The following is a 26,069-nucleotide window of genomic DNA, read 5'->3' as shown; positions in this document are numbered from 1 at the left end:
AAGAGGCGAAGACTCTCATCACCTGCCCGCAGATATCCCTGGAGGGCCCTGGAGGGCTGCCCCCTCCCCGCCCCGACCTCTTTCTGGATCCCAGAAAGATCTACAGACGAGAAGACTGGGACAGAACCACGCACTTAGACCGCGGGGCCAGGCGAGTCCCGCAGGCGGGGAAAGGCGTCCGCCGCTGCCGACCGTGCACCTGCGAGGCCCGCGTCTCCACCGCCCACTGCCGTACCCGGCCCACGCGCGAGGACCACGACCCGCGGGCGGACGGGCACCGGCACGCAGCCGGCCAGGTACCCGTCCACGTTTTCCTGGCGGCACCGCCACCCATGCCCAAGCCGACTTGGCCTCCGCTCCAGAGACTGGGCGCTGATGCCGGTGCCGGCGCCCTCCAGCCTGGGCCCCAGCGCGCCGTCACTCGCCTCCGGGCAGCCGGGACGGCCCCGACTCACCTCAGGAAGAGACTTGCCGCAGCTCAGGCTGTAAATCTTCACCTCGTTAAGGCTGGACACTTGCATGGTGACGGCGAGAGGCAGCGATCTCAGTCGCCGCGCCCGGTCCCCTCCCACCGGCACGCTTCAGCATCCGACTCCCAGGCCCGGCACAGCGCGGCGTGCGGCGGCGGGCGCCGGATGATGACGCACTTCCGGTCGCCGGAAGAAGCGAGGCGGCGGAGCCGGCGGGAGAGCTGGGGCGCCCTGGTGAGGCGGCGGCCGCGCCCCTGCGCTCAGCGTCGCGAGTGGCGGGAAGTGTGGTCTCTGTCAGTGTTTCTGCAGCTTTGCTTTAGAAATAACTGCGCTTAAAAATGGCTTCATTAAAAACGGGGTGTCGCCTGGCTCGTTTGGCTTTCACTCACTAATGAGGGAGGTCGCGAGGGAGGGGTGACGATCGGGGAGGGGCTGGCGCCCGGGGTCTCCGGGGACGGGTGTGGCCGCCGTGACGGACAGCCGCTGGCAGACGCGCGGGCGTCGGCGTCCCCGCATCGCTCCGTTACCCGGGACCCGACCTCGCTCTCGGGTCGGCGAGAGCTGCTGCGATGGCCCGGGGTGCTCCATTTCTGTCCTATTTCTTCGAAAAATGGAGGCTTCCCCGGCCCCAGACCCCAGTCCCTGCCTGTCTCACTCCCACCGCGCCTGCTTACGGTGCTGAGCCAAGTACTGCTTGCCTAATCCCCTAACTAAGCACTCCCAGTATTCCGCGCTGTTTTTCTTGGGGAAGAGCTTTGCCGTCTTCGCAGTCACCTAGACAAGAACCTCGGGCCATTGCCGCCTCTTCTGCCCACGTGGCTAGACTTGACATTTCTACCTCTGGGAAAAAAAAAAGAAATTTAAGATGTATGTATTTGAAAGGCAGTTAGAGAGATCTTCCATCGTTGGTTCACTCCCCAAAAAGCCGCAGTGGCCGGAGCTGGGCTGACCTGGAGCCAGGAGCTTCTTCCGGGTCTCACACGCGGGTGCAGGGGCCCAAGGACTTGGGCCATCTTCTGCTGCTGTCCCAGGCCACAGCAGAGAGCTGGGTCGGAAGAGGAGCAGCCCGGACTGGAACCAGTTCCTATATGGATGCTGGCATTGCAGGCAGAGGCTTAATCTATGCCACAGTGCCCCCCCCCCCCAAATTTTGAGGGCCTGGCGCTGTGGCATGGTGGGCTAAGCCTCCGCCCACAGCACTGGCGTCCCATATGGGTGCTGGTTGTAGTTCCGGCTGCTCCACTTCTGATCCAGCTCTCTGCTGTGACCTGGGAAAGCAGTGGAAGATGGCCCAAGTCCTTGGGCCCCTGCACCCATGTGGGAGACCTGAAAGAAGCTCCTGGCTCCTGGCTTCGGATTGGCAAAGCCCCAGCCACTGTGGCCATTTGGGGAGTGAACCAGCAGATGGAAGACCTTTGTCTGTCTCTCCCTCTATCTGTAACTCAAGTAAATAAAAACTTAAAAAAAAATTTTTTTTGAAGAGCAAGAGAGAGCGAGCGAACGCTCTTCCATCCATTGGTTCACTTCCCAATGCCCTCAGCAGCAGGCTGTGCAGGCTGAGCCAGCATCCTGCAACTCACCCTGGTCTCCCGTGGGCCGCGGGGTTCAGGGAGTGGAGCTGCCGTCTGCCTGCCCCAGCGCGTCGTTAGCGGAAGCTGAATCAGAAGCTGCAGTGGGACTCGACTCCAGGCTCCCGTGTGGTGTCCGAGCCTGGCCTAACTGCGCACCGCACGCCCACCTCTGATTCTCAGACTCCTTAGACCCTTGCGTTTCATTACTCCTGCCTAGGCTCTAAATCTTGTTTTTGCATTATTACACTCCCAGCTGACCTCCCTGCCTCTTTTAAGTTTTATGATTTATTTTGTTTACTTGCAAGAGTGACAGGGGAGGAGGCAGGAAGAGAGCTCCATCTGCCGCTTCGCTCCACAAATGCCCACAGCAGCTGCGGCTGGCCCAGGCTGTCTCCCCCTCCTCCCAGGCCATTATCAGGAAGCGGGGTCGGAGGCGGAGGCAGGACTCAACGCCAGGCACTCAAACAGGATGCGAGCCACACAAGGGTCAGCTTGAGCCACTGCACCACAGTGCCCGCCTTCCAGCTGCTTCTGGCACCTGCGGACCCTCCTGCACCTGTGTCGTCTCCCCGATGCCTGGTTGTGTGTAATCCGCTCGCAACCATTTCGTAAACTGGGGCTCACAGTTCCATCCTCAAGGTACCCTTGGGGGTTTTCTGCTTTGTTTTCTCAGCAGCCAGCGCTTACTGGCCACATGAGACGCGCGGCCCCTTTTACAGGGCCCAGCCCGTGTTAAAGTCTCCAGCTCACGGATGCCTCCACGGCAATGGCTCTGGCTCTGGGGTGGGGGGATCAACAGGACACTGCACCGTGGGACACGCCTGTGCTGGGTGGAAGTCACGCGATGTCATGGCCCGCTGTGCAAAAGCCGTTCTGCAGCCGACCAAACTGAAGTCAGGGATGGGGCAGTTAGATCATCCCGGGGCCTGATCGTGGACAGGTGGGGGAGCAAAATAACTCACTGCGGTGGCGCCATCTATTCTGTTGGTAGAGAGGCAGTCGATTTGCCTCCAAACAAGTGACACCTCGTATTAAATCGTGAAGCTTTTTTTAAATAAACATTTGTTTATTTATTTGAAAGGCAGAGTTACAGAGAGGCAGAGGCAGAGAGAGAGAGAGGTCTTCCATCTGCTGGTTCACTCCCCAGATGACTGCAATAGCTGGAGCTGTGCTGATCCGAAGCCAGAAGCCAGGAGTTTCTTCTGGGTCTCCCACGTGGGTGCAGGGGCCCAAAGACTTGGGCCATCCTCCACTGTCTTCGCAGGTCATAGCAGAGAGCTGGATCAGAGGTGGAGCAGCTGGGGAGACCCGGCGCCATATAGGATGCTGGCACTGCAGATGGCGACTACCCACTGCACCACAGTGCTGGCCCCAAATCGTGAAGTTTTAAAGTTTTGCTTGAAATTAATGCACAAAGATTTGTGGTTTATAGTAATATAAGAACTAAAAGCATAGTAAATTTTTCTAAAGATTTATTTATTTCAAAGACACAGTGATAGAAAGGGAGAGACAGAGAGAGTTCTCCATCTCCTCCCTCCAGGGCTGGGCCAGGCGTCAGGAACTCCATCAGGGTCTCCCACATGGGTGCAGGGACCCAAGCTCTTGGGCCGTCTGCTGCTACCTCCCAGGTGAGTGAGCAGGAGCTGGGTCAGAAGTGGAGCAGCTGGGACTAGAACCAGTGCTCCTGTATGGGATGCCTACATGACCAGCAGTGGCTCAACCCACTGCGCCACAGCATCAGCCTCCAGCATAATACATTTTAGAGCTAGGTTTACAGTTGTACATGTTTAAATAGCATATTAAAAAGTTAACTTAAAAAAAGATTTAATTCTGGAATGTAACACAGTGTCCTGGGTTGGATCCCGAAACAGGAAGGGGCAATAGCAGAGAAACTGGTGATTATCTGAGTAGAACCTGTGGTTTTGCTAGTACCCTTATGCCAGCACTCATGTGTTATTTTTGATAAATATGCCGAGGTTATGGATGACATTAGCAGTAGGAAGAGCTGAGTAGAAGGTAAATGGGAACTCTGTGGTGTATTTTTTATAAGTTTATTTGTCTTCATTTATTGAAAGGCAGAGCAGGAGAGAAAGATTTCCCAAGCGCTGGTTCACTGCTCCAAATGCCTGCATCAGGGCGTGGCTGGGCTGCAGGTGGGCGCTGGGCGCTCCACCTGGTGGCATGGGCCCAGTACTTGTCCGGCATCTGCAGCCTCCCAGCGGAGGCAGGGCTCAGTCCTGCTCACTCTCAGGTGGACAAGGTGTCCACACAGCAACACAACACCACCCCTCCGTAGCATATTTAAAACTTTTTTTCTGCATCTAAAATGATTTCAGAAAGACTTGTTTCCCCCCACCTCTGCCACACTGGGACCTTATGTGCCAAAAAAGTGTGTTCTTTTAAAGATTTATTTATTTATTTGAAAGTCAGAGTTATACAGAGAGAGGAGCAGCAGAGAGAGAAAAAGAGAGGTCTTCCATCCGATGGCTCACTTCCCAGTTGGCCGCAACAGCTGGAGTTGTGCTGATCCAAAGCCGGGAGCCAGGAGCTTCTGGGTCTCCCACACGGGTGTAGGGGCCCAAGTACTTGGACCATTTCTACTGCTTTCCCAGGCCATAGCAGAGAGCTGGATCAGAAGTGGAGCAGCCGGGTCTCAAACCGGCACCAGTATGGGATGATGGTGCTTCAGGCCAGGGTGTTAACCCATTGCGCCACAGTGCCGGCCCCTCTTTTTTTTTTGTTTGTTTTAAGAATTGAATCCGGCCATTGCCGTGGCTTAGAAGGCTAAGCCTCCGCCTGCAGTGCTGGCATCCCACATGGGTGCCGGTTCGAGTCCCAGCAGCTCCACTTCTGATCCTCCATTCCTGCTTATGCGCCTGGGAAAGCAGCAGAGGATGGCCCAAGTCCTTGGGCCCCTGCACCCACAGGAGAGACCCAGATGAAGCTCCTGGCTCCTGGCTGTGGCCTGGCCTGGCTCCTGCCATTCGGGGAGTGAATCAGTGGATAAAAGATATCTCTATGCCTCCCTCTCTCTCTGTCTTTCTCTCTGTAACTCTGCCTTGTGGGTAGGTGAGATAAATCTTTAAAAAAAAAAAAAAGAGTAAGAGTCTGAGATTTCTTTCCAACCTACAAGGTTGAACACCATCCAGGTTTGAAGAATGCCATCGTACATTGTGATTTTTAAGCTTACTCATCCATATCCCTATAGATTTGCAAACTGGAAAATGCACCTTCCAGTCTGACATCTTGAACATGTCTCAGCCCTGCAGCTGCTCCCAAAGCATATGCTGGGAGATTAGTAACGCCAGCAGCCAGGCCAGGTTTGTCAGATGCATGGCAGGCACTCCAAGCTAAATGTTCAGGGCTGGGCATTGAGCTGCCCCCGGGGAGCCCTGGAAGGCTCCGCTGCAGGCCCACGTCCTGCTCATGCCCACCTGGGAAGCAGCTGGTGAGGACTCAGGCACCTGGCCCCCTGCCACCCGTGTGGGGGACCTGGCTGGAGCTCCAGGCTCCTGGCTTCAGCCTGGCCCAGCCCCAGCTGCCTTGGGCATTTGGGGAGTGAACCAGCTGAAGGAAGATCTGTTTCTTTGCCTTTCCAATAAGTGAAAATAAATTTTTCAGCAATAACATTTGTTTAAACATTGACAGACTGTGGTCCCCGGGGTCTCGGGAAAAACAGATACTCGGACGCTGCTTCTCGGCCTTCAGTAGGCTTTATTTAAACAGGATAGAAAAAGAAACCCTTGAGCAAGGGGAGCTCCGAAAGAAAGGGGAAGCTCCCGTTACTATATCACAAACGGCTTATATATTACATCATTGTAGAAGCATGCAAAGCAAGCTTAGTCCATGCTACAGTCCATGCGGCGGCGCTCCAATAGGGTGCTTGATCACGCACAGTCCATGCGCTCCTTGTCCAACCATAAAGGTGATCACATGTCTTCATCCAGTCAAGCTCCTGGTCATGTAGCAGGCGGCTCGGACGCCAGCAGAAAGCTTATCGTTGCTCCACCTGGTGTCTTCTCAACTCTTGGTCAGTGGGAAAAGAAGTACGGGAAGCCCCAAGGCTGTAGTTGTAGACTCAACCCTGGGGTCATGGAACGGGCCCGATATCACAGCTCATCAGAAACCATAAACATCCACATGGCAGTAACTATTGCAAACGGTCAGCAAGCTAAGCCTTAGCATGTGGGCCCATGGCCGGCTCATGGTTCCCCACAACAGACGACCAGCTCGCAAGCATCCTGAGCCCTGGTCAGTGCACATCTCTCGTGGTGCCCGTCCCCTTGGGCACCTCGGCCAGCACACTGAGTGCCAGGACTCCGTGGCTCCAAGAAGCGCTGAGGTCTCCCGCAGTTGAGGGAAGATCTCTGGGTGTGTGTATTTTTCCATGGGGCAGATGCAAATTTCTCAGCAGATTCCTGAAGGAATTGGACCCAGATAAGCTCAGGAGAAGTTGCCTGGTTTGGGCCTCAGGCATAAGCCCCAGCAGCTTGTGCCGCAGGCACACAGCAGACTGGGCAAGGCTGTTGACACTGAAGCCAGGCGAGGTTTCCACGGACCCTGTGGCCAGGCCCACGAAGCTTCCATGTTTTCTAGAACCTGCTTCTTCGTTGTCTCTGCAGAGGCTTTGGGTCGATTTCCCACCTCGGCTCTGATGGAACCCTTGGCCTCTCCTCCCCTGCCAGTCTTCCCAAGCAGAGTTGGCCGTGGTCCCCAGAGCCACAAGAGTCTGCCAGTTGGCCTCCAGGTCTTACCCCTCCACTGTGTGGCCAGTTCTCCCCGGAACCTTCACGACCAGATGGCGTGGCTTCCCTGCTTAAAGCTCAGGGCGGTCAGATGGAAGCCTCAGCCCCTCCCCTGGCAGGGAAGCCCCTACACACCGCGGCTTCAGCCTGTCCTGGGAGCTGAGAGCAGAGCTCACCGGTCACTGCTTTTCCTGCCTCAGGGTCTTTGCACTTGCTGTTCTCTGCCCAGAGTGCCCTGACCCCAGCTTTTCCATGGCTGGGTAGTCCGCACCACCCAGATCCCAGCTGAGATGCCACCCGCTCTGAGACGCCCACAGGGGCCCCGCCCCCACCCGGCAGCCTCTGTCCTGCACGTACTATCTGCAGTGTTTGCAGACTCTGCTCCTAAGCCCGGTGGACACAGACACCCTCACCTTATCCTGCATGCATCTGCATGACGAGACCAAGGTGCTACTCAGTGCTGTCGGCTCTGGTGCTGCCGAGGTCTCGCCTCCCAGCCCCTGGACGCCTGTCCCATGCTGCCGAGTCTCCCTGCAGCTCTGAGGTGCCTGGGAGCTGGCCACAGCCAGCCCAGCCTGGCGCCCCGTGCGCACGCCTCTCCTGCTCCCCTGAATCGTCGCTTAGTAACCTGCAGAGGAATTGTCCATACCTTAACAACTGGATTAGTCCTTTACTTCTGTGGGACAATTGACTGCAAAGCCACTGGCTTCCAGCAGCAGCCATTGGCTACCTCACAGCTCTGCGAGGCAGGGTGCGGCACTGCTGGCTCCTCTGCTTGGTGCCACGAGCAGGAACGAGTCCAGGTGGCCCACAGGGGATCCTGTCTACACGCGCTGGGGAAAGTCGGCTTCCAACTCAGGCGTTTAAATCCACCAATGGACAATGATAAAAATGAACTATAAAAAATGTGATCATGGAAATTCATTCTTTAATTATCCTATGTGACAAGCAGGCAATGTCTATTGAATAGGTAAACGAATAAATAAAAAGCAAACAAGTTATGTGCATGTTGTTAACCAAAAGACCTTTCATAAATGTTATTTACTTAAATTTATTATTGTTTTCATTAGTATTGTTAATATGGGCATTTAAATGTCTTAAATAAACCAGAGTGAGTTATTGCCTGCATCACGGACAAAGTTAAACAGGGCTTTAATGAGGGAAGTTTGTTTTTGGTTTGTCTGCTGTGGTTGGTGGTCGTGGGGGTAATGTTAGCTATCATTTTACAAGATAACAGAACCCAACCTAGTGACCCCCCTTTGTTTCCTTCTTTTTTAAAAAATATTTTAAAAAACATTTATTAATTTGAAAGGCAATTAGAGAGAGAGAGAGAGAGATCTTCCATCTGTGGATTCACTCCCCCAAATGCCTGCAATGGCCAGGCCTGGGACAGCCTGAACCCAGGAGCCAGGAACCCCATCTGGGTTTTCCACGTGGGGGCCTGGGACCCAGGTGCTTGGGTCATCTGCTGCCTTCCCAGGTGCATTAGCAGGGGCGAAAGCGGAGCAGCCAGGACTTGAACCTGAGCTCCAGTATGGGATGCCAGGATCGCAGGCTGTGGCTCAACCCACTGTGCCACAATGCCAGCTCCAGCTCTGTTTTTCCCCTTCTCTTCCATTCCTCTTTAGGCCAGCCAAACATTCAGTGGGCCAGTTGTCAGGCCCCAGGAATACCAGAAGTCACAGCTGGATAGTACATGGTCCCCAGTGACAGGTGTCCTGGAGGAAGGGCAAGAACGCTGGGTAGCTTGGCAGCTACAGTGGACCACAAGACTCCCTAGCTTTGACCTGCACTAGGGCCCGGCCTTGAGAACCTGCACCATTGCGGAACACTTCCTCCTTCAACCACACGCCCACGCATTGTGTAAATACCAATACGAATGTGCACGCATTTCCAGTCTACTTGGAGGGAGTCAGTTTAGGTCATTTAATGCATAGAATCCTTTGAATAAGAACATTGTCAGCTATTTTTTTTTTTTTTTTGGACAGGCAAAGTGGACAGTGAGAGAGAGAGAGAAAAAAAGGTCTTCCTTTGCCGTTGGTTCACCCTCCAATGGCTGCCGCGGCCGGCATGCTGCAGCCGGCGCACCACGCTGATCCAAAGGCAGGAGCCAGGTACTTCTGGTCTCCCATGGGGTGCAGGGCCCAAGTACTTGGGCCATCCTCCACTGCATTCCCGGGCCACAGCAGAGGGCTGGGCTGGAAGAAGAGCAACCGGGACAGAATCTGGTGCCCCAACTGGGACTAGAACCCGGGGTGTCAGTGCCACAGGAGGAGGATTAGCCTAGTGAGCCGCAGTGCCGGCCGTCAGCTATTTTTTTTAAGGATTTTATTTATTTGAGAGGTAGAGTTACAGAGAGGGAGAGACAGAGAGAAAGGTCTTCCATCCACAGTTCACTCCCCAAATGGCCATATCTGAAACCAGGAGCCAGGAGCTTCTTCTGGGTCTCCCATGTGGGTGCAGGCACCCACAGACTTGGACCATCTTCCACTGCTTTCCCAGGCCATAGCAGAGAGCTGGCTCAGAGGAGCGGCCAGGACAAGAACCAGCACCCATATGGAATGCTGGCACAGCAGGTGGAGGCTTAGCCTACTACGCCACAGCACCGGCCCACACACCGTCAGCTATTCACTGAGAGTCAACGCAGCCTAATCCCACCTCACAGAATACGGGTTGGCTCCGAGCCGACTTCTGAGTTCAAATGCTTATCCCAGCCTCTACCTGTGAGATGCAAATTGTTGGCTGATGATGTGACCACGGGCAGATTCATTCCAGGAGAACTCGCAATGCCTGATCCCAGGGGCTCTCACACATCTTCGTTGGTTAACTCCAGTTTTCAGAATTAACCAACTGGACACTAAAATTAGTGAGCATTCACCTTTCTAAGAGCATTGAAGGGAATCAGCAGATAGAAAAAGACAAGAGTCACCGGTTTGGGAAGGAAGTAACACTCACAGATGACTTGCCTGGGGTCTCCTGGGCTCTCGGGCCACCTGCTCCCCCGAAACAGACAGGAGCAAGCGTGGGATGTGCAAAGGACCTGCGCCATCGCATAGCACCCAGAGGGGCCCTCAGTTGGTTTCACACTCTGCCTAGCTGCTGCTTCGGCCTGGCCCAGCCCCAGCCGTCTCAGGAGTGAGCCAGCAGATGAGAGATCTCACTCTCTGTCTTTCTCTCTTCCCCCTCCTCGTTGTCACTCTGCCCTCCAAATAAATAAATCATTACATAACAAAAGGAACAGAAAATATTCACACATGTGGGTCTAACAAAGGCCCAGTATTCAGGTCTGTAGAGAATGCCTAGAACTCAATAACAAGGAAACAAACAATCCAATAAAAAATATATTAGTACATTAATGACCAGTAAGCACATCAAAATGTTCTCCACAAGATTAGTCATCGGGGAATGCAAACCAAAGCCACAAAGAGCTGTCACCACACACTTCCCTGAAAACTGCTACAATGGAAAACTCTGACAGCGCCAAGAACCGGCAGCAGCTCCGACGTCACCAACAGATGTGTGAATAAGTGCGGTCACGTTGGGCAAACTACAGGGAATTGTTGGGGTGCATCTAACACACGCATACCCCATGGCTCAGCACCTTCACTTCCAGGCACGTGTCCAATGACGTGTGTACCTGTGTTCACCAACAGACATCTACAGGGAGCTTTGGAGAGTTCAGGAACATGGAATCAAAAGGTCAGCTTATTTTAGTGCAAAGAAAATCTAAACCCATGGATTCTTGTTCAAGAATACTCATAGCAACAGTATTCATCATAGCCCAAAGCTTGAAGCAGACCCCCAAACACACCACGGCCCACCAGACCACCATGGTCTACACTGCACACCAGTGAAAACGCAAAACCATTGTTGCACCCCGGGACCTGGAATCTCATATGTGTAATGTGAGCTGGAAGGAGCCAGGTACTAACGAGAAAATAGCACTCAACTCTGTGACAGGCAGAACTAATCAATCACACAGAGGCCAGGATAGTAGCTGCTTTGGGGAGTGGAGGGGGACAGTGGCTGGGAGAGGGCCGAGAGAGCGTCCGGTCACCCTTAGTCTCTTTCCTGACGCGAGTGACGACTCTGTGAGAAATCTGACTTGTGGTTCAACAAGCTTTAGACATGTGATTTGTTCTCTTTCCTGAGTATTTTTAGAATTCACTTTTTAAATAATGATTTTATTTTTGGAGCACTTTTTTATTTTTAATTTTTATTTATTTGTAAAACAGAGAGAGAGAGAGAGAGAGAGAGAGAGAGAGAGAGATTCACTGCTGATTCACTTCCCAAATACCTGCAACTACAGGGGCTTGGCCAAGCCAAAGCCAGGATCCAGGACCCATGTGGGTGGCACAGACCCAGATACAGGGGCCATAACCGACTGCCTCCCAAGGTCCCCATTAGCAGGAAGCTGGATTGGAAGTGGAGCCAGGACACAACCCAGGTCCTCTGATACGGGATGCAGGTGGCAACCAAGCCACTAAATCTGTCTTAGAGTGTTTGTAGCTTCCTAGCAAAACTGGGCAGAAAACAGAGACAGTTCCCCTACACCCACGTCCCCTACACACTCCCAGCCTTGCCCGCGCCCAACATGCCCACAGAGTACAGACTTGTTACCGTCGGTGGCCGTACACGGACACACCACTAACCACAGTCAGGTCCCCATTGGGGTTCACCTGGTGCTGTGGGTCCTGTGGCTGTGACAGTGGTACAAGGACTTGTGTCCACCGCTGTGGGCTCATGCAGAGTAGTCTCCAGCTGTCCGGCCCTGCCACCCCACCACGCTCCAATCTTGCACAGTGACAGCAGGGAAGTGTGTACTGTAGGTGCAGCTTCTAAATTTGGGGTTCATAATGGTCAGGGTGCGGAGGGGCTCTAATCTCTGTCAAATAAATAAAATAAAAAGTTACACACCACGTGCACCTGTTGTTCCTGGGAAGAGAGATCATGAGAAAAAGCAAAGGAATCCGTGCCCAGCTCCACTCCCGTGTGCAGTGAGAGCAGAGGGCAGAGAACGGGACCGCTCACCGGAGAACACGGGGTACAGGAAGTCAGAAAAGGGGCGCCCCGCAAGGAGCCCAGGAAGAGAACGTGCAGGAGGTGAAATGGAGCGAGGAGGACACAGTGCTGTGTTTAGGGGGGAGACCAGGCTATGGCTTCCCAGGAGGCGGCGAGGGCCAAGGCCAGGCGCACCGTGACCAGGAGTCTTAGCACTAGCATTGAGCTCCCGGCCCCCAGCCTGCACGCACGTCCCTGCACCCCTCGCACGGGGTGGGGTGGGGGCTCACTCGAGGCCTCCGGGCCCCGGCACTTGCATGTCTGTGGGGAGCAACTTGGACTAGACTGTTACTGGAATTAAGACTTATTCTATGCATCTGTTCTCCCACAATATGGCGCTGGGAGAGGAGCAAACAGCTTCTACCCAGCTGCCTCTCACCAACTTGACAAGCTGCAGGAGCTGCTCCTGATTGGAGGAGAGCAGCGTACTCGGCGTGTGGGTAGCAGAGTTGGGATTGGTGGAAGAGGACTATAAAGGAGGAGAGAGACAACATGCACCAGGAACATCTATCTGAAGGAACACCTGTGCAGCCCCTGCGAGAGCCCCGGCGGAAGTGGGGAATGCGGCCAGGGGGAACCGCCCTTCCACGGAGGTGGAAGGGACAGTAGCCAACCCGGGAAGAACCAGCAGCAAACCCGGGGAGGGCCGAGCAGATAAAAGAACAGCGCAGGGTCCTGTGTCGTTCCTCCACGAAGACGGGGAGCGACACATGTCTTCGCCCCTTTCCATGTCTTTGCCTTCCACACGGGAACCACAGCGTCGGCAGGGCGGTGGCCGCGTCTGGTCTGTCCCCTTGTTACCTCCAGCCCAGGTGTGCACCACGGGCCGTCCACGGCCAGGTGCACGCGGGCCCGGCAGGTAGCAGTGAGGACAGTGACTCATCAGAAGGGATAGGAAGGAGGAAGACTGGGTGGTGGCTGTGTGGGATCCCGGGGCCCAGGAAGAGGGCTGAGCCCTGTTTGCCAGCTGCGGAAGGGACAGCTGTTTACAGGGAAAGGAAACTCCGTGGGTGGGCTCTGGCAGTTGGGACTGCCGGGCTTTAAACGGGAGCCCCCCCCCGCAAGGAGGTGGGGGGGTGGGGTGCCACTGCAGTATAACAAGAAATAAACGATTGGGTCTTTGTCTGCAGTTCCCGAGTTGTGTCCCAGGGTCTCTGGTGGGGGGGGGGGGGAGCTGGTAGCATCTTTCTGTGAACAAGGTGGCTTTCCCTGGTGCCAGAGATTGTAGGAAGAATCTGTTCGCTAGTAAGGCCAAGGCTGGGTTAGAGAGCTGGGACTTTAGGCAGTGAGCATCCCCCAAGCCAGCACACACACACACACCAGTGATCACCCCCCATGCCAGCACACACACACACACCAGTGACCACCCCCCATGCCAGCACACACACACACACACACACACACACACCAGTGACCACCCCCCATGCCAGCACACACACACATACACACCAGTGACCACCCCCCATGCCAGCACACACACACACACACCAGTGACCACCCCCCATGCCAGCACACACACACACACACTGCCCTGGGGAGGGGAGAGAAGCTGGAGACTACGCCGATCACCCTCTGCGCGGGAGCCTCCTGGGCGGTGCACACGGAAGTGCTGGGGGCGGGACCTGGATCACAGGGGCGTGCGTCCCCTGTTCCCTCGCCCGCTGCTGCCCTTCCGTGTGGCCCTTCCTCAGTGGCATCCCTCATAGTAAACTGACAGCAGGGAGTAAACTTTTGTGGAGTTTGGTGAGCCGTTCTAGCCAACTCTCCAGCCTGGGGGGCAGGGCAGGGAACCCTGGAGCTACAGCCTGGGGCTGAGGGGTGTGGGGGGGTCTGATTCCCAGGGCAAGCTTGGCACTGGTGCCCGGCGCCTACAGCGGGCAATCTGGCGGATCGGAGCCTGTGGCTGGGGGCTCTGTGCTGGCCGCACTCAGCCTGGTACCTGACCCGAGCTGCGGGACACAGCCGCAGGTGTGAGAGGTGGAGTCGGAGCTGGGAGGTGGGACGCCCACACGTGTTCCGGACTAACCCTGGCTGTGGGGGCGGGGCACACAGGTGAGAAGGGCGAGGCTGCTGGCGTGGGGGAGGCGGGAAGTGGAGTGCGAGGCGCCCCTGGATAGGGGGCCAGGTCACCCAAGCAGTGACTGCGTGCGGGGTGCCTCCCTGGCTGAATCACCCGGGGAGGAGACTGAGCCACTCCCCCTCCCCCGCAGGGAGTTCCCACCATCCGGGAGAGGGCTGTCTGCCCCCCTCGGGCGATCCGCACGTGTCTGTCCACTGCGGGAATGGGGACTGGTCGAGTGGCCTCAGGAAAGGGACGGCTGGAGCCTCGGTCAGCACTGCGCCCCTCCCGCACACTCACGGTCAAGGTGCTGGCCTGGGGGCAGCAGAGGCGCTCAGAGGAAGCCTCAGGCCTGGGGGAAAGCGGAGGGGAGTGCCCGGTTACAGGGGGCGTAGCAGCAGGTGGCACGAGAGGGCAGGACACGGCAGGGATCGGGACGGCCGGCACGGGGCAGTTTCTGCCCCATGGGTGCGGGTGGGCTCAGCGGGTGGTCCCTGAGTGCGGGAGGTGAAGCAGCTCAGAGGCCGGGCTTGGTGTCGGCCGCGGGACCCGGGGGCCACCCCTTCCCGAGCTGGCAATACTGCCCCAGTCACCTGCCTGAGTCTCCCCGCCGAGGGGCGTGGCCTGCTGATGCGCTTCCTTCATTCACTCACTCATTCATTCCCTCGGAAACACCTGTTGTTTATCAACTGCAGTCCCTGGGTGCCCGGAAGACAGAGCGCATCTCCCAGTACACGGACATGGACGCACAGAGACACACACACAGGCACAGACACACAGACACATACAAACAGGCACAGACACACAGACACACACAGACACACACACAGGCACAGACACACACACAAAGACAAAAACACTCATACACACACAGACTCACAGACGTCTAGACAGACACTGACACAGACGCACACACAGACACAGACACTCAGACACACAAAGACAAACACACAAACACAGGCTCACAGACGTCTAGACACACAGACACACTCTCTCCTCCTGCTCTGGCAGGGGCAGAGGGATCCGCAGGACGTCAGGGGCCTGGGGTCTGCACTCGCCCACGTGTGCTCAGTTGGGGACCACGTGGTGCAGTGGGCTGGCCCTGGAAGCAGGTCCGTGGAGGCCCAGACTCTAGGACCAACGAAGACGCAATGCACAGCCCTGGGAAAGCAGGCGGAGGCAGAGAGGACCCGGCCGTGGGCAGGAAGCAGGACCCCAGTGTGCGCGTCTCCTTGGCAGTGGTTAACCTCAGCTTGGGACCCCCAGCCCACGCCGGAGTGCCTGGGTTAGAGTCTCAGCTCCACTGTCCATCCAGCTCCCTAATGCACGCCTCGGAGGCAGCAAGTGATGGCTTAGTACTTATGTCCCTGCCATCCCACGGGAGACCCAGATTGGGGTCCCAGCTCCTGGCTTCAGCCAGGTCCAGCTCCAGCTATTCTGGCATTTGGGGAGTGAACCAGCAAATGGGAGTGCTTGCTCGCTCTCTCTCTCTCTCTGCCTCTCCTTCTCTCTCTGTGTAACTCTGACTTTCAAATAAATAAATAAATCTTTTTTAAAAGGATATATTAGTATGGCACTGTGCTATGTATACTTACCAAATAAATATCTGATTGTTATATTGATTAAATGTCTGAAATAACATTTATCAAAATAATGATAAGAATTCACTTATTAAGCAAACATGTGCTGGCAGCCTACACTGCGCCAGGAGTCAAGGGGTAACGAGGGAGGCAGTGCCTCCTGCCTTGCAGGAGTTCCCAGTGCCGCGATGGAGAGAGACGAGGGAGCCAGGGCTGCATATTCTGTCGGAGGCAAGTTAACACGGAGCGATTCAAGTCGCAGTGAAGAGACGGATGAAGCGCTGGCCTGGACAGGTGTGGCGAGCGGCCCAAGAAGCCGCATCTTGTTCAAGATTCATCACTGAACACCGTGGTCCCCAGGCCCTCGTCTGGCCGAGGTCGGGCCTGGGAGGCCCCGCCAAGGGTCCTGGGGTTTGCTCAGCGTGGTGGGGACCTGCTGGAGGACTCTCGGCAGCGCAGGCCATGACCTGCTGGTCTCCCAGAGCTGTCTCCACCAATGACCACAGACTGGCGACTTCGCACAGAAATCCACTCCCTCACGGTTCCGGGGGGGAAGCCCCAAGTCCAGGGGCTGGCAGGGCCGAGCGTCCTCGGGCGGCTCTGGGGAGGAATGCTTCCTTGCCTCCTCCTAGCTCTTGGCGGCTTCCACCAGCGACATTTGGCACTGTAGCTGGATCACTCCCATCTCTGCCTCTGCCTTCACGTAGCCTCCCTCCCTGCAAGTCTGTGCGTCCCCTCCTCTTAGGGGGACACTAGATATTGGATGCAGGGCCTCCCCCAGGTGCAGTAACACACCACCCTGAACTCCTTAACTAATCACATCCGGCCTGATTCACTCAAGATTTAAAAGTAAAACATCTTGGAAATGATGTTGAATCAGGAAGACTTGTTGAGTTCATGTATCTATCATAGGATTTTAGGTAGAGATTTATCACGTTTTAGGTACAGTCACAGGTATTTGAAAAGTTTGTAGGCCGGCGCCACGGCTCACTAGGCTAATCCTCCGCCTTGCGGCGCTGGTACACCGGGTTCTAGTCCCGGTCGGGGCGCCGGATTCTGTCCCGGTTGCCCCTCTTCCAGGCCAGCTCTCTGCTGTGGCCAGGGAGTGCAGTGGAGGATGGCCCAGGTGCTTGGGCCCTGCACCCCATGGGAGACCAGGAGAAGCACCTGGCTCCTGCCTTTGGATCAGCATGCTGCGCCGCGGCGGCCATTGGAGGGCAAAGGAAGACCTTTCTCTCTGTCTCTCTCTCTCACTGTCCACTCTGCCTGTCAAAAAAAAAAAAGTGACTTGTTCATTATGAAAACATAGACAAGTTACAAGTTTACAGAAAGGGAACATCTGGGGCCGGCATTGTGGCACAGTGGGTTAAGCTACCACCTGCAACTCCACATGGGCATTCCCTAAGATCGCTGGTTCTAGTCCCAGCTGTTCCACTTCTGATCCAGCTCCTTGCTAACACACCTGGGAAAGCAGTGAAAGGAGGCCCAAGTGCTTGGGCCCAGGCTACCCATGTGGGAAACCTGGATGAAGACCCCAGCTCCTGGCTTCAGCCTAATCTAGCTTAGCCATTGCAAACATTTGAGGAGAGAACCAGTGGATGGAAGATTGATATCTCTCTCTCTCTCTCTGTCACTCTGCTTTTCAAATAAATAAATAAATCTTTTAAAAAAAAGTGAGAACATCTATAATCCCACTATCCAGCAATAATCTCTTTTAAAATCTTTCTTTTTGTATTTATTTGATATTTGACAGGCAGAGTTATAGACAGTGAGAGAGAGAGACAGAGAGAAAGGTCTTCCTTCCGTTGGTTCACTCCCCAGATGGCTGCTATGGCCGGCGCAGTGCCGATCCGAAGCCAGGAGCCAGGTGCTTCCTTCTGGTCTCCCATGCACTCCCAAGCACTTGAGCCATCCTCCACTGCCCTCTCGGGCCATAGCAGAGAGCTGGACCGGAAGAGGAGCAGCCAGGACTAGAACCCGGCGCCCATATGGGATGCCCATGCGGGGCACCCAGACTGAGTTCTGCTCCCAGCTTTTGTTGTCCCCCTGGGAGATGCAGGCATTGGAGGAGTAAACTGGAGGAAGGGTTTTTTTTTTTTTTTTCCCCCTTTCTCTCTCTCTCAAACAATAAATATGTAACACACATGAAGAGCACTAGCCACCTTCGATTTTCCCTTTTCGCTTCTTTCTCCAGTGCAGGGCTTGGATCTTGGGACCCGGGATCCCTCCTACTCACTGAGTTCCACCCAAGGCCTTGGTGACCTACAGGTCAACCACATCAAAGATCTGAAGTGACGGACAGCAGGGGTGACAAGTGTGCCAGCTGTCGACAGCAGGGCAGAGCTAGAACCTTCCACAAACTCCCTGGGGGGACAAAGAGGAACTTGGCAAGGACAAACAGCAGGAGTGCAAGCTACAAGGACGACGGGGTCTCTGCGGCGGCCAACACTGGGAGCTCACCTTCAGTGGTGGTGGAATGGGAACTGGCCCCGGGACACCTTGGGCGTGGCACATTCTACAAGAAGTCTGCTGACATTAAGAGATGCAAGTGTGCTCACGCCGCGAGCAAGCGGAAGGGCCCGGGCTGGGACTGCAGGAGGCGTGCGGACGGGCAGCGGAGCCCCAGGAGCCTGGAGGGGGAGAACTGGAACGCCAGTGCCAGGTGTGCCCTTGGCCGTGCCCCTGGTCAGGGTGCGTGCTCCACTCCAGGCTGCTTCCTCATCTGTGAAATGAGGCTCATGGCATTTCTTGAGTGTTTCTGTCTCATGTTTGTGCGGCGGGCACATCCTGCCTGGTGTTTGTGTTCATGCCTTAGTGAGCTGGGACTGCTTGCTCTTGTGCTCCCTGTTTTACTTTTCCATTTCTTCCTGCATACCCTGCAGTGCCTTGCAGACGTGGGTGGGGGCAGGGGTCCTTGTCAGCTGAGGGGGGCTTCTCCTTAGCTGTGTGCACGCGGGCAAACACATCCAGAGAATTCCTTGGCTGGATTTTCTCTGACAAAAAGTGACAACCATGATGCTTGATGCCTGTCTTATGACCACAGGGCTTTTTTTTTTTTTTTTTTTTTTTGGCTGAAAGAGGAAAGATAGATCAAAGTATTTTGGGCCCTTGGGAATTTTTTTTTTTTTAATGTATAATTGTCATGTGGTGCCACACTGAGCATGTGCAATCTAGCGAGTCGGAGAGCAGGAGGCGAGGGGCACCTCACTTTGAGCTCCATTCCTCACAGGAGCCGTGAACGCGGGCATGGCTGCACCCTTTTCCTTGGACAGCAAGCCGGAGCCTCTGCGAGGGTGACCAGCTTCTCCCATTGTCCGGTCCCAATGCCTGCTCTGTTCTTACACCGCCCTGGGACCGTTCTGCTAACATTTCTCCTGACTGGAGCGCTGTCTCTTTAGAAAACCTCCCTGGGTTCATCTCAGCAGAGCCAGGAAAAACGCACGTGAGCCAGCGAGGTGCCAGCACGCCTGTGCTAAGCTCGAAAGAGCATCCTCCGAGGGCCGTCTCAGGGAGGAAGTGCAAAGTCCCAGAAGCCTCCGGGGTGGTCCGGGCATGGCCAGCCTCGTCCTCTGGTCTCCAAACCCGGCGGCGCTCTTCCATCTCGGCACAGACCTTGCTGGCTCAGTGCAAGGCTCGGGCCAGCTGTGGACACATTTAGGGTCTACCTAACCAAGGCCAAGCTCAGCAGCTCGTGGTGATTCAAGGCAGCTGGCATCTGCTCCCCTGCCTTTAGTCCAAGGAGAGGTGGTTCATGGTGACCTGGGTTCTTTTTTATTTGTTTGTTTTAATAATCCGGAAGCATTTTAACAGTGGCGATCAAGGCACGCAAATTCAGAGTGTTCGGGATTGTGACCCAGGGTGAGGATGCTATAGTATCATATTCTTCTAAGATAGCAAGGCCACAGGTGCCACAAATTTCTGCTGATTTCTTGCAATTTCTCTGTTGATCTCACTTTATAGGGGAAAGGGAGAGAAAAGCACCGATCAGCTTAAAACTGATAATTGCATATGTTGTCACCTTTGAGAACTGCCGATCAGAAACCTTGTGGGCAAGACTTGGTCTCTCTCTTCCTCTCGCTCTTTAAGTTGTGGGGCCAGCAGCGTGGCTTAGTGGGTAAAGCCACTATCTGCAGTGCCAGCATCCCATATGGGTGCTGGTTCGAGTCCCGGCTGCTCCACTTCCGATCCAGCTCTCTGCTGTGGCCTGGGAAAGCAGTAGAAGATGGCCCAAGTCCTTGGGCCCCTGCACCCACATGGAAGAAGCTTCTGGCTCCTGGCTTCGGATCGGTGCAGCTCCAGCCCTTGCGGCCATTAGGGGAGTGAACCAGTAGACGGAAGAACTCTCTCTCTCTCTCCCTGCCTCTGCTTCTCTGTAACTCTGCCTTTCAAATAAATAAATGAATCTTTAAAAAAAAAAAAGTGTAGGTTGTCCAACAAGGTGTCTTTATTTGGCTCTGAAATCTGACTCAAGTTCTGAGCTGCCATAAATGTCTGGTAACAGGGCTTGGCCTGCACTGATAAGATACCTTTGTTAACTTCTTTTTAATCTTGAAGACACCATCAACAGCACGATGCCAGACTTTCTTATACATATATAATCTCAATCATGCAAAAAAGCACACAGCCATATACATGAATATGTAGTAACAAGTCACACAGAGAATTTGCATGGCAACTGTGGTTATTTTCAGATCACGAAAGTACAGGCTATTTTTACTTCCTTCTGCATAATTTTCTGGTTTCCAAATTCTTGATAAGAAGTGTAGAATTACCTTTATCATCAGGAAAAAAAGAGTTATTTGGAAAATATCTCGCAAGCCTTGCAGCTGTGGAATCCTCCACTGTTCAGATCCTCACAGAGAACCCAGAGAAGAGGAGAAAGAATCTGATTTCGTGTAGGAAGATTCGGGGGCAGACAGGGAACCCCGTGTCTTTGTGTCTCCTTAATCAGGTTTCCAGGAGTTCCTGTGTCTTATTGTATGAGGGAACTGGGGTGGTAGGCAGCAGAGGGCCATCAGCAAACTCCGAGAGGCTGGTCTACGTGCTGGCCGTCCGGGAGGGACCAGGTCTGGGGATCTGAACTCGGGAGCCGGAGGAACGTCCACCGACCGGGACACCGGCCTGGGTTCCACCTGGAGCTTGGCCAGGTGTGACCCGGCACTATTGCACGCCTGTGGCCACCCGAGGCGTTTGCCATTAAGATCCGCCCTCAGCTCCACGCTTGTTTCTCCGGGCTGGATACAGCGGCACGCGCCAAGGTCCCAGAGGGACCACTCAGCTTCCCGGTCACACCGGCCGCTCCCTCCCTGGGCTCGGTTTCAGGTGTCCTCCCCCAGAAAGGTGTTGCAAGGGCCAGCTGACTAATGCACGCCCTCGGCCCCGCAGCCAACGCGCGGCGCAGGTGCAGGTCCGCCACGGAGCCGCAGCACCGTCACCTCTGACTTCTGAGCCGCCGGCCGTCCTGGGCCGGGGGCTTCGCGTCCCCCACCCTGCGCCCCGCCACGCCTTCGGGACCTGAGCGCATTCGAAAGCTCGGACGCCGGGCGGTCAGGAGAGTCCATCCTCAGAGAGCCACGCCCAGCTCGGGGCGCGGCCCGGAGACCGCGACCTCGTCGGGAAGCCACCGGCCGGCGGCGGCGCGCACGGGGATGCCGCGGCGCCCCGCCCCGCGGTAATTTCGGGTTTTGTCTCGCATGCGATGAGCACCCACTGATGTCTGGGCTTCCCACTTTCGACTGCAGACGCCAGCGACCCCGAGCCCCGCAGGACCAGGGCGCGGCGGGGCGGGAGTTTCCCGGGCCACGGGGGCGACCCGCGCCTACGCCGACAGGAAGAGCTCCGCTCCTCCCAACAGGTGCGTTCCTCAACGCCGGGAACCTGCTGCGTCGCTTTGCACAGGGCAACTCCGTCTCGTGCCCGGGCCTCGGCTACGCCCGCCAACAGGTGATTCCCGAGGGACCCGCGCCCGCGCCCCTCCCCCGGCCTCTGCCTGGCGTGCGTCGTCCGCACCCCGCCGCGGCTCCCTGGGGCGGGGTCGCGCAGGGTCTCAGGGAAGCCCTGGAGCCCAGCACGTGGGCTGCACGTCCCCTCCCGCCGCCGGCCGCACGGCGCCCGGGTCCCAGCTGGGCCCGACGCGGGAGGCGGGCGGCCCGTATGCAAATGACCGGCGGGGCCGGGGCCGCCTCCCGCGCCCGGGATAAAAAGCGGGGCGGGGCGTGCGGGGCCGCAGAAGTCGCTGCCTCCCCGGAGCTGGCCGTGCGTTCCGGCCCCGCGCCCGCCGCTCCGGGTAAGGACGCGCGGCGCAGTGGAGCTGCGAGCCGGGTGGGGGCCGGGCCGCGGGGCCTCGGAGCCGCGACTAGGTGGGGGCGCGCTGGGCGACCCCGCGTCCACCGGCGCCCGCGCGTTCTCCCTGGTCGGCGGCGTCCGGCACCCACGCCGCGCGCTCCGAGGACCCGGCAGGTGGCATCTCCGCAGCCGCGCCGCAGGCCCGTGGTCCCCAGGCCGTCGGCGGGGCAGTCGGTTCGGAAGGCGGCTGCGTTTGGGCTGCGGGGTTCTCGGGTTGGAGGGAGCCCGGGCATGCGAAGGGGAAAGTTGCCTCCGCCGCTTCTCGCTCCTGTTTTCCGTCCGGAGCCGCGCCGGGGAGGGGCGCGGTGCGTGGAGCGTGCGTCTGAAGGAGCCGCACGCGCGGGCTGCGGCGCGGGGCGCACGGCTCGCCCCACGGACGGAGACCGAAGCGGCCCCTGCGGCTCCCCGCTCTGAAGGGGGACGCGGGCGTCCGAAGTGTGTTTGTGGGTCCGATACGCATCTGCGGGTGGCCGCTTAGGCCCCGGGGCTTGGCCTGGCGCTCAGGCGTGACCCCCGTAGCTCCTCTCACCCCGGCCCGCGTGGGGCCCCGGGGCACGGCGGACGGCCGCAGGGTGCCCAGGCCGTGCTGCGCGCGGGAGCGGGGAGCGGGTGAGGACCCGCCTCTCCTCCCCTGCGCCTTCATTCCAGTCCCAGCCGCCCCCAGGTGGAGGAGCTCCGAGGGCATCCGGGCCGAGATAAGCTCGGTGCTTTGAACCCCTGGCTGTCCTTGGCGCTCCAGTGGCCGCGCTGGGAGGTCAGAGGGGAGGCCGCAGAGGGGCGCGCGGCGCGGCGCGGGGTGATGGCAAGGGCTCTCTGACGCATTCCCGCTCTGTCCCTGTCTGTGTGCGCCTGGGATCCGGCCAGTGACTGGATAGGAGAAGACGGCGAACATGTCTGAGTTTTGGTTAATTTCTGCCCCTGGCGATAAGGAGAATTTGCAAGCCTTGGAGAGGTTGAATACGGTGACCTCCAAGTCCAACCTGTCCTACAATACGAAATTCGCCATTCCGGACTTCAAGGTACGAGTCCTGGGGAGGAGGCGGCGGGTGATGGGGGCTGGAGGGGGTGATGGAGAGGGCGCGGAATCCCGCCTGCAAGATAACAGGGCAGGGATGTGGGTGTCCAGGAGCCACTGGGAGCCTGTGGTCTCCCCACTTGCTGTGGCCCTGCATTTACTGTGGCCCCCGTGGACTGGAACCACCGGCTTCCGAGGGTGAAGCTGGGGAGAAGGTCGTGGGGGACAGCTCCTAATGCTTCCCGAAGTGCCAAGACATCACCCGCGCTGGGCCTGGGGTTCTGTTACATCGGCACCCTCTAGGAACACCTGCCTGTAGTGTAGACGTGCGTAGAGAGGCAACGTGCGGACAGTCCTCTCACTTCACAAAGAGTGGGCTTCTGAAGATTGTATGCAGGTGCCTGGGGCCTGGAGTGTGCCCCCCACCGCCATGCAGGTGCAGTGCACTGGGGGCGGGGGTGGGGGAAGAGGCGCAGGTGGTGCCAAAGCCCAGGAGACCACGGCCGGATCTTCCTGGCTCAGGCCTGGGTCTGCCCGTCTGCCGGCAGTTACGGCAGCTCCCTGGTGTTGCCCCGCCGGTCCTTTCACGGCATCGCCTGGCATCATCCCAGCTCCCACTCACTGGATTGGGGCAGGCTGAGGGGAGCTGAATGGTGATCAGGGTGGCCGAGCCGGCCAGGGGCAGCAGCAGATTTTGAACCCAAACCCGGCTGCCTTTTGAAGCTGGCGCTGTTTGTTCGGGCAGGCGCGGCAAATGCCAAGTTCAGCTGCCGCCCATCGTTTTCCAGGTGCGGGGCGCTGTGCTGGCCTCCGAGGGGCACAGGGATGAAAACAGCCCTGGTCTCTGCTGCAGCCGCCTTAGATCTGGTTGCTTGAGAAGGAGCGGCTTCATTATTCCCTAATTACTGGTGGGGTTACCACCCCCTAGTTAGGCTTTCCAGTGCGGTGAGAGAACCCTGCAGGCCAATTCTGGATCCCGTAAGCACTTCCACACTGGAAAAGCGGGTCGTAAGTCACGCGTGCAGAGAAGGGACCTGTTGATGGGTGAAGTGGAACGCAAAGCTGCCCTCCCCCAGCCAGACTGCTACCAGGAGCAGCAGAGAACGCAGAGACTCGCGGGTTTCCTGTGGGAGGGGGGCTTTCAGAAATGACCGCTTCTCGAACTTGCTTTCTGCTGTCTCTCTGAGCTGTGAGGATTACTCGGGTGAACATAGGACCGCCCATCTAAGAGGACTTGAGCCACACTGGGGTCATGACCTAGGCGACCCCCTGTGGCAGCGATGTGACAGTTTATCTGTTGGCAACTACTCATTTCCACTAAGAGTTCTCCCCACTTCCAGCGTGGCTGTTGGCCAAGAGCAGGTGACTCAAGATGAATTGGAGTGACCTGTGCTGATGCTGAACTTCCCCCCCCAACGGCCCCCACTGTGCATGCTCCCCCACCACCCCCACCACTGTAGTCCTCTAACTAGTCCTCTAACATGATCTCTCTAGGTGGGGACCTTGGACTCCCTGGTGGGTCTCTCCGACGAGTTGGGGAAGCTGGATGCCTTTGCTGAAAGGTAAAATACTTCTTGTTTACTGCATACAAGTGAGAACTGCACCTTGTGGTCAGAGGACACAGGGTTCCTGCTTTGGCCGAATCAAAGTATGGACTCGTGTCCACGCAGGCAGGCCCGGAGAGCAGGGGAAAGGGCAGGCGGCCCCGCCTGGGGCTCCGGGCTCGGCGGGATCCTGCTGGTTTCCTGCTGTGGTTTTGGTTGCCACAGGCAGCATTTTGGAAGGGCCTGTCTGCGGCCCGCGAACACCATGCATAGATACCGAAAGGCTTACAGAAAGCCGTGGGTGTTTGTCCACCACTGCTCATCAAGTATGTGTTTTAGTAACACACACATTCTAAAAAAAAAGTCACAGTGCAGAAGGACAGATACACCGTGCAAATTCACTTTTCCTCTCATCCGCCATCTCGTCTGTTATCCCCCTAGTCCTCTAACCTTGTCCCCCTCGTCCTCTAACCTTGTCCCCCTCGTCCTCCTTGTCCCCCTCGTCCTCTGTCCTTGTCCCCCTCGCCCTCCTTGTCCCCTCTTGCGGGGCAGCGTTAGTGTTAACTTTCCAGGTGCGCCTTCCAGGGGTCGCCTACCCAGGTGCAGGTGAGTATGACTGTAGCCTTAAAAGCCCCACCATCCAGACGTTGGCCATGTTCTGCGTCTTGCCTGGTTCTTTTCGACCACGTGTTCTTGAGGTGGTTTCAGCCAGCCCACGGCAATGTCCTCCCGGCTGGGACCCCAGCTGTTTGAAGTTCCCAGTCTTTTGCTATTACGCACAATGTGTGTTCTTTCCCTGCTTCCCTGTGCACACGTAGGAGTGGAATAATTGCAGGTGGAAATGCCGGGCACACGGTACACGCAGGTGAAAGCTCACGCTCACGCGGACCTGTGTCTCCCCTGCAGGCAGCTGCTCCCGGGCACACTTCCACCAGAAGGGGCTGGGCATGTGGGGGTGTCTTGGGATCACCTGTCCTTCTAACACATGATCACGAACCTGGAAATCACGTGTAGACTGCAGAATAGTATGGAGGAGAAAACACACAGCACCCATAATCACGCCACCCAGAGAGGACCATTGCTAATTGTGTTTGTCATAGGTGCTTTCCATTGTTTCAACACATAGATGTTATTTTGTGTATCTGCAGTAATAAAAGGCCACATTGTGTGTATTTTGTAACTTTTCCCTGCATATTTTCAATTTTTTTCTTATTTGAAAGGCAGAGTGAGAGTGAGTGAGAGAGAAGTATTCTATCTTCTGGGTCACCCCCCAAATAGCTACAACTGCCATGGCTGGGCCAGGCTGAAGCCAGGAGCCAGGAGCTGCAGCCTGGTCTCCCATGTGGGTAGCAGGGACACAAGTAGTTGGGCCATGTGCCCCTGCTTTCTCCAGGTGCATTAGCAGAGAGCAGCACGCAGGACTCAAACCCAGGATGTGGGATGCCGTTGTCGCAAGTGGCAGTTGAACTCACTCCGCCACAGTGCAGCCCATTTTGAACTTCTGATCTCATTAGCTATGTGCTGTCCCACTGTAATACGTCCTGTGGGTTTGCTGTAACTTATCTACCAGGGAGTTGTAAGAAAATATTTACCATTTGAGAGAGTGCATTCCCATCCACTTGGTCACTCTGAGTACCCACAATGGCTGAGGCTGGGCCAGGGCTGCAGCTGGGAGCTGG

The 26,069-nt window shown here is 56.6% G+C and overlaps 2 protein-coding genes across 19 annotated transcripts in view; one reads left to right on the top strand and one right to left on the bottom strand.

Annotated features, from left to right (window-relative positions):
• NOL10 (nucleolar protein 10) overlaps positions 1–661 on the bottom strand; it is a 99,908-nt gene extending 99,247 nt beyond the window's left edge. For 3 of the 7 annotated variants that reach the window (XR_016230584.1, XM_002722390.6, XM_089327843.1), the window contains exon 1: positions 456–661. Coding sequence is in view for 2 of the 7 variants with exons in the window: in XM_002722390.6 (XP_002722436.3) it covers positions 456–521 (66 nt within the window). In the remaining 5 variants the exon portion in view is untranslated. The remainder of the gene's footprint in view (positions 1–455) is intronic. The other 4 variants (XM_008249836.5, XM_089327838.1, XM_089327839.1 and 1 more) reach the window with 4 other exon arrangements.
• A 20,229-nt stretch (positions 662–20,890) lies between these two features.
• The window catches only part of ATP6V1C2 (ATPase H+ transporting V1 subunit C2), a 56,376-nt gene continuing 51,197 nt past the window's right edge, over positions 20,891–26,069 (top strand). For 9 of the 12 annotated variants that reach the window (XM_089326812.1, XM_051827832.3, XM_051827828.3 and 6 more), the window contains exons 1-3: positions 21,645–21,772; positions 22,696–22,850; positions 24,341–24,408. In XM_089326812.1, the coding sequence (XP_089182938.1) occupies positions 22,722–22,850; positions 24,341–24,408 (197 nt within the window). In that variant the 5' untranslated portion in view covers positions 21,645–21,772; positions 22,696–22,721. Of the gene's footprint in view, positions 21,430–21,644; positions 21,773–22,695; positions 22,851–24,340; positions 24,409–26,069 lie in introns of those variants that run through there. The other 3 variants (XM_089326808.1, XM_089326809.1, XM_089326815.1) reach the window with 3 other exon arrangements.

The sequence above is a fragment of the Oryctolagus cuniculus genome, chromosome 2 (genome assembly GCF_051225735.1).
Source record: "Oryctolagus cuniculus isolate XC-2025 breed Fujian yellow rabbit chromosome 2, ASM5122573v1, whole genome shotgun sequence".
NCBI lineage: Eukaryota > Metazoa > Chordata > Mammalia > Lagomorpha > Leporidae > Oryctolagus > Oryctolagus cuniculus.
Note: the sequence above shows the minus strand (reverse complement) of the source record. Positions and strands in the feature narration are given on the sequence as shown.